Source organism: Chiloscyllium plagiosum, chromosome 17 (assembly GCF_004010195.1).
Source record: "Chiloscyllium plagiosum isolate BGI_BamShark_2017 chromosome 17, ASM401019v2, whole genome shotgun sequence".
Taxonomy (NCBI): Eukaryota; Metazoa; Chordata; class Chondrichthyes; order Orectolobiformes; family Hemiscylliidae; genus Chiloscyllium; species Chiloscyllium plagiosum.
The window spans coordinates 1,002,453-1,010,821 of NC_057726.1; the positions used below are offsets into that span (position 1 = coordinate 1,002,453).

General features: G+C 42.4%; 1 protein-coding gene across 2 annotated transcripts in view; it reads right to left on the minus strand.

Moving 5' to 3' along the window:
• The window catches only part of fbxo31 (F-box protein 31), a 53,656-nt gene that overhangs the window by 36,166 nt on the left and 9,121 nt on the right, over positions 1 to 8,369 (minus strand). For both annotated transcript variants that reach the window (XM_043706472.1, XM_043706473.1), the window contains one exon: positions 2,745 to 2,821. In XM_043706472.1, coding sequence (XP_043562407.1) covers positions 2,745 to 2,821 — 77 coding nt within the window. The remainder of the gene's footprint in view (positions 1 to 2,744; positions 2,822 to 8,369) is intronic.

Below are 8,369 nucleotides of genomic sequence, written 5' to 3' on the forward strand. Positions count from 1 at the left end.
GTCGAGAACACTGTTAAGAGTTTACCACAAGTTAAAAAAGAAACTCAAGAGGGTGAAAGGGAGGTGAAAGGCCTCAGGTGTTTCCACTGTGGAGTTAAAAAATGAAGTAGTCCTTGAGGAGTGGGAATAGGTAAGCTGTCTCAGGAGCATGGAACACAGTTGAAAGATTTGTTTCTGCAATATAAGGACATATGTAAGAATCAGCTGGGGAGGACTAATGCTATTGTACACGAAGCAGACGTAGAGAATACTGCTCCACTAAAACACCACCCCTATTGGCTTAATCCTTTCAAAGCCAGACAGGTCCAGGAGGTGGTGGAGGCCATGCTCAATGAGGATATCACCGAAAGTGAGGACTGCAGATGCTGGAGATTAGAGTCAAGATTAGAGTGGCATTGAACTGAGACAGAGCTAGTGGAGCTCACCAATCGCCTTAATTCCGAAACTGGATGGGACTCAACGATTTTGTGTGGATTATCAGAAGGTCACACTATTACAAAAATCAGACTCATATTCAATTCTGAGAGTGAAGGACTGTATCAAGAAAGTCGGACAAGCCAGTTACATCACCAAGTTGGACTTACTGCGTGGTTTCTGCATTTGTAACCCCAAATGGACTATATCAATTTAAAGTGATGCCCTATGGAATGAAGAATGTACCCACCACATTCCAAAGACTCACGAACAGAGCTGTGACTGGGTTAACAAACCGTGCAGTCTATTTGAACGATGTAGTGATCTTTAGTTGGCAGAGTTCTTTAGTTAGCTGGTACAGTTGGCAGAGCCCTGAACGACTATGAGAAGCAAAACTGGTAATAAATGTAAAACTTAATTCACCAAAGCAGAGGTGGCATTCTTGGGACATAACATCAGTAATGGAAAGTTGACCCCAAGGAACGCAAAGACGAAGGCCCACCGAGGAATTTCCACAATCAACTACGAAGCAAGAGGTTTGATTCGTAGGACTAAGCAGATTCTCTCATAAGTTTGTTCCAAACTTCAGCAGCGTCATGGCACCGTTAACCGATTTGTTGAAGAACACAAAGTTTCAGTGGACAGAACGACGCCAGGAGGCATTCAAGCATTTGTAAGCAATATTAGTCACTGCACCAGTTTTAGCTATATCAAACATTTTCAAGACCTTTTAAAGTTACCATCGATGCTGGTGACATAGGGGTTGGAACTGTACTGATACAGGAAGATGAGGATGGGATTGAACTGCCGGTTGGTTACTTTTAGAAACTCAACATCCACCAGAGGAAATACTCTACGATCGAAAAAGAACTATTGTTGAGTTCGGTACTGGCCTTACAAGATTTTAAAGTGTATGTCATGAACAATGTGTTGGAGACGGTTGTGTACACAGATCAGAATCCTCTTACATTCTTAGAACATTTTAAAGACAAGAATGAGACTATTGCGGTAGAGTCGTATGTTACAAACTTTTAACTTATATATCATACATGTTGCAGGTCGTAAGAATACAATCGCAGATGCGTTGTCGTGGATTTAACAGATAAAGTATAGATAAAATATATCTATTCAATGTTATATATATGTAGGAGGAAGTTAATATGAACTTAAAGTCATATACATATCATGATATTGTAGTTAAGGATTAGAGAAAAAATTAAGCTATCTTTTCATTATTATGGTTCATTTTTCTTAACGGGTTATGAAGATGCTATGAAGATATAGGGGTACTGTACCTTTAAGAGAGTTAAAAAGTTAGCAAGGACTTGAAGAAACACAGAGTACGGAACAAGGTAACAATGTAATATTTGGTTGAAACAACTAGCTAAGAGCTGTCACCCGGATACAAAAATAAATTGAAATTCGGCCAATCAGGTTAAATTATGCCCCAAGATACCAAACTCTAATCAAACTTTAATTTAGTATTTTGACAATATTAAAACCAAATGAAATGACTCAATGTTTTGGTGCATAAATATCAGATATTTTGAACATTTAGCCAGAGCAGCAAAGACCAATAGATGTAGGCTGCTAGTAAGAGCTCTGAGAGGTACTTGTCTGGAGAAGGAGCGTGTATAGAAAAAACATTGAAACTGACCTGGAGAGAGAATCTAAAGAGGAAAACCTACAGAAGACACTCGGTAAAGCTGACTGGTTTTGAAATGTGATTTTTTTTTGTAAATCATAATTGGGATTTTTAAATCAGACCAGTGTTGTAGGGGGGAGGTAAAAGACAGGTTTAAGAGAAAGGAGTGTAAATAGTTGCCAGTTAATATTCTCAGTTAGACTTAAAGAATACAGTTCTTAAATTTTTACTTTAAATAGTACCTTTGGGGATGGTTTTTTTGCCTCACGAATTCTAACAGATTACAGCACGGGGTGAATCTTTTCTGTTTGGCTGGTATAAATTAGCAGTGGGGTTTACCCTGTGTCTTAACATTTCTCAAATAAAATGGGGGAAAGAGGTTACAAAGATAGGAAGAGGTATAAAAACAAGGATTAAATTTTAAAGTTGAGGTAATATCAAACTGGGAGTCAATGCAGGTCAGCAAACACAGGGACTGATCCTTCCTCATAGGTTGGAAAGCAGTTTCTTCTCTCAGAATAGCATAATCATATAGGATTTTAAAGCAATTTTTTTAACATTTCAGAAATTTAACTCCAAATATCGGAATGGGATAGAGAGCAGACTACACAAAACTTGAAGCAAAACCAGAATGTCAGTTCAAAAAACCAAAATGTAACACAGAGCCATAAAATCTGTTACTTACAACCACATTAAGCAGTCCACCGTAGGGTCCAATGTCCGGTTGCCACAAGCCCAAAATGTTCCGGTAAGGGTGCAGCACTGCGGTAAACATCAGAGCTACTTTCAGTTTCTCACATTGATACAAATGTCAGACCAAACCTCCAGCCCCAACAAAGTCACATGTCAAACCCAACTAAACTGGATATTGTGAAGCTGATCAAATGGGAATTGAAAGCAGATAGGAGGGAAGGAATGAGCACAGTCAACTGATCTGATGGGTTACAGGTCTGGTAATCGCCCAAATAATCCTCCTGGCAACAACATAATTAATCACAATTAACAAAATGCAATTAGTCCCATCCAAACAGCAAAAGTGAAACTCAACATCTCAGTTTTGACATGCATCTCAGTACCAATAACCTCTGACATGGTTAATATGGAGCAAAATTACCATCAATCTGATGTTCAGAGTGCCAGTGTTTAAATATATGACATTGTCATTTTACTACTTACAACAATATGACAGACATCTTTGTATCCTCTTTGGTCAAAGGTGAGGTCCCAGAGGAATGGAGAATAGCCAATGTTGACCCATTGCTTAAGGGATAATCCAAGAAATTATAGGCCTGTGAGCCTCACGTCAGTGGTGGGGAATTTATTGGAAAAGATTCTTAGGGACAAGATTTAAGTGCATTCAGAAGGAAATGGACTTATTAGCGACAGACAGCATTGTCTTGTGCAGGGAAGATCATGCCTCACTAACTTATCAAGTTTTTTGAAAAGGTGACGAAGATGATTGATGAGGGAAAAGCAGTTATTGACAAGGTCCCCTCATGGTAGATTGGCACAAAAGGTGAAGTCACATGGTATCGGGGTGAACTGGCAAGATGGGCACAGAACTAGTTTAGTCATAGGGAAGAGTGGGAGCAATGGAAGGATGTTTTTCGGAATGGCAGGTTGTGACTCGTGGTGTTGCACAGACATCAGTACTGGAACCTCTGCTGTTCGTGGTCTACATAAATGATTTGGAGAAAAACACAGCTGCTCTAATTAGTAAGTTTGAAGATGATACAAAGGACATAGATCAGTTGGAGGCTTGGGCAGAAAAATGACAGATGGAGTTTAATTTAGACCATTGCGAGGTGATACATTTTGAAAGGTCAAGTTGGAGGCTGCAGCGGGACATTGACAGGATGCAGAGATGGGCTGAGAGGTGGCAGATGGAGTTCAACCTGGATAAATGCGAGGTATTGCATTTTGGAAGGTCGAATATGAAAGCTAAGTACAGGATTAAGGATAGGATTCTTGGCAGTGTGGAGGAACAGAGGGATCTTGGTGTGCAGGTACATAGATCCCTTAAAATGGCCACCCAAGTGGACAGAGTTGTTAAGAAAGCATATGGTGTTTTGGCTTTCATTAACTGGGGTATTGAGTTTAAGAGTTGTGAGATCTTGTTGCAGCTCTGTAAAACTTTGGTTAGACCGCACTTGGAATACTGCGTCCGGTTCTGGTCGTCCTATTATAGGAAAGATGTGGATGCTTTGGAGAGGGTTCAGAGGAGGTTTACCCAGGATGCTGCCTGGACTGGAGGGTTTATCTTATGAAGAGAGGTTGACTGAGCTCAGACTTTTTTAATTGGAGAAAAGGAGGAGGAGAGGGGTCCTAATTGAGATATACAAGAGAATGAGAGGCATAGATGGAGTCGATAGCCAGAGACCATTTCCCAGGGCAGAAATGGCTAACACGAGAGGTCATAGTTTTAAGCTGGTTGGAGAAAAGTATAGAGGGGATGTCAGAGGCTGGTTCTTTACACAGAGTTGAGAGAGCATGGAACGCGTTGTCAGCAGCAGTTGTGGAAGCAAGGTCATTGGGGACATTTAAGAGACTGCTGGACATGCATATGGTCACAGAAATTTGAGGGTACATACATGAGGATCAATGGTCGGCACAACATCGTGGGCTGAAGGGCCTGTTCTGTGCTGTACTGTTCTATGTTCTATAAGTACAGGTGGAAATTATACAGTGAATGGCAGAACCCTGAGACATCTGGGTTTGCAGGTCCACACATCATTGAAGGTCACGGTGCAGATAGAGAAGGGAGTAAAAAAGGTCTATGGCATGCCTGACTTCATTCAAAGGGGCAATGAGTACAAGGATAGGCAAGTTATGCTACAACTTTGTGGAACTTTAGTTAGACCACAGTTGGAATATTGCTTACAGTTCTGGTCACTAAACTACCAGAAGAATATGAATGCTTTGCAGAGGGCACAGAAAACGTTTACTAGGATGTTGCCTGGTATGGAAGGATTTAGCTATGAAGAAAAGTTGGATTAACTGTTTTCACTGGAAGGCAGGAGTTTTAGGAGTGACCTGATAGAAGTTTATAAGGATGGGCTTCAGATTAGTATGACAGGGCGGCGCAACATCGAGGGCCGAAGGGCCTGTACTGCATTGTAATGTTCAATGTTCTGTGTGCTGGGTAGGCTAGAGGTTATTAAGGTGGACAAATCCCCAGGGAGGTGAGAGGGGAAACAGCTGGGGCCCTGACAGATATTTGTGGCATCCTTAAATACAGGTGAGGTGCCGGAGGACTGGAGGGTTGCTCATGTTGTCCCCCTGTACAAGAAGGGTAGTAGGGATATTCCGGGTAACTACAGACCAGTGAGCCGGATGTCAGTGGTGGGAAAGTTGCTGGAGAAGGTACTGAGGGATAGGATCTATTTATATTTAGAAAAGAATGGGCTTATCAGTGATAGTCGAGGAACGCTACTTAAAAGGATGGTGGTGGATAGGCAATGGTAAACATTTAAAGAGTGCATGGAGAAACTACAATATTTGGTCATTCTTGTAAAGCACAAAATTAAAACCAGAAAGATGGCCCAAACATGGCTAACAATGGAAATTAATGAGTATGTTCGATCTAAGGTGATTAAATTGACCAAAAAAAAGCCAGAATTTACATGGCACCAGGTTATAGTTCAACTGGTTTATATGAAATCACAAGCTTTTGGAGTGCTGCTCCTTAGTCAGGTGATTTCAAATAAACCTGTGGGACTACTTATATTTAGAAAAGGAGGGCTTATCAGTGATAGGCAACATTATTTTTAGATTAGATTACTTACAGTGTGGAAACAGGCCCTTCTGCCCAACAAGTCCACACTGCCCCGCCGAAGCGCAACCCACCCATACCCCTACATCTACCCCTTACCTAACACTACGGGCAATTTAGCATGGTCAATTCACCTGACCTGCATATCTTTGGACTGTGGGAGGAAACCGGAGCACCCGGAGGAAACCCACGCAGACACGGGGAGAATGTGCAAACTCCACACAGTCAGTCGCCTGAGGCGGGAATTGAACCCGGGTCTCTGGCGCTGTGAGGCAGCAGTGCTAACCACAGTGCCACCGTGCCGCCCATACAACTGTGTTGTAGGGGAGATCGTGCCTTACCAACTTAATAGAGTTCTTCGAGGAAGTGACCAAGTTGATAGATGAAGGAAGGACTGTTGATGTCATATACATGGTGTTAATAAGGTGTTTGATAAGGTTCCCCATGGTAGACTAATGGAGAAAGCGAAGACATATGGTGTGCAGGGTGTTCTAGCTAGGTGGATAAAGAACTAGTTGAGCAACAGGAGACAGAGAGTAGTAGTTGAAGGGAGTTTCTCGAAATGGAGAAAGGTAACCAGTGGTGTTCCACAGGGGTCAGTGTTGGGGCCACTGTTGTTTGTAATATACATAAATGATCTGGAAGAGGGCACTGTTGGTATGATCAGCAAGTTTGCAGATGACAAGAAGATTGGTGGAGTAGCAGAAAGCATAAGGGACCGTCAGAAAATACAGGAGGATATAGATAGACTGGAGAGTTGGGCAAAAAAGTGACAGATGGATTTCAATCCAGACAAATGTGAGGTGATACATTTAGGCAAGACTAATTCTAGAACGAATTATACAATGAATGGAAGAGCCTTGGGAAAAGTTGATGGGCAGAGAGATCGGGGAGTGCAAGTCCATTGTACCCTGAAGGTTGCTGCACAGGTGGACAGAGTGGTCAAGAAAGCATATAGAATGCTTGCCTTCATTGGACGGAGTATTGAGTATAAGAGCTGGCAAGTCATGTTAACATTGTACCAGACATTGGTTCGGCCGCATTTAGAATACTGTGTACAGTTCTGGGCACCACATTACCAAAAGGATGTGGACGCTTTGGAGAGGGTGCAGGGAAGGTTTACGAGGATGTTGCCTGGTATGGAAGATGTGAGCTATGAAGAGAGGTCATGTAGGTTAGGTTTATTTTCACTAGAAAAAAGGAGACTGAGGGGGGACCTGACTGAGGTTTACAAAATCATGAAGGGTATAGACAGGGTGGATAGAGACAAGCTTTTTCCCAGGGTGAAGGATTCAATAACGAGAGGTCACGCTTTCAAGGTGAGAGGTGGAAAGTTTAAGGGGGAGACACGCGGCAAGTACTTCACACAGAGGGTGGTGGGTGTCTGGAATGTGTTGCCAGCAGAGGTGGTAGAGGCAGGCACGGGAGATTCATTTGAGATGCGTCTGGACAGATGCATGAGTAGTTGGGGAAGAGAGGGACACAGATGCTTAGGAATTGAGCAACAAGTTTAGACAGTACATTTGGATCGGCTCAGGCTTGGAGGGCCGAAGGGCCTGTTCCTGGGCTGTAAATTTTCTTTGTTGATGAGGTAAGATGGCTCAGATGAGTCGATGGAGAGTTCCAGATCAGCTAGAAAGGATTTAAAGAGAGAGTTAAGAACAAAGAGAGGACACGAGCAGTCTTTAGCAAATAGAATAAAGAACCCTAAAGTTTTCTATAGGTATTTGAGGAATAAAAGACATAAAATAACTAGGGTAGGAATAGGGCCAGTCAAAGACAGAAGTGGGAAGTTGAGTGTGGACCCTGTAGAGATCGGAGAGGTGCTAAACGAACATTTCTCATCGGTTTTCAGGAAAAGGGGAGTAATGTAGAGGAGAAGAATGAGGTCAGAGATATTAGACTAGAAAGGATCAAAGTTTGTTCCGAACAGATGTTATCAATTCTAGAAGGAGTGAAAGTAAACAAGGCCCCTGGGCCAGATGGGATTTATCCGAGGATTCTCTGGGAAGCTAGTAAGGAGGTAGCAGAGCCTTTGGCTTTGATGTATGAGTCGGCATTGTCTACAGGTTTGGTACCAGAGGACTGGAGGATTGCAAATGTTGTGCCCTTGTTCAAGAAGGGCAGTAGAGGTGACCCAGGTAATTATAGACCAGTGAGCCTTACTTCTGTTGTAGGAAAGGTTTTGGAAAGGATTATAAAAGATAAGATTTATAATCATCTAGCAAGCAATAATTTGATTTCAGATAGTCAACGTGGTTTCGTCAAGGGCAGGTTGTGTCTCACAAACCTCATTGAGTTTTTTGAGAAGGTGACCAAGCCCGTAGATGAGGGTCGGGCAGTTGACGTGTTATACATGGATTTCAGTAAAGCCTTTGATAAGGTTACACATGGTAGGCTGTTGGAGAAAATGCAGAGGCGTGGAATTGAGGGTGATTTAGCAATTTGGATTAGAAACTGGCTTTCTGAAAGAAGGCAGCAAGCGGTGGTTGATGGAAAATATTCAGCCTGGAGTCCGGTTACTAGTGGTGTGCCACA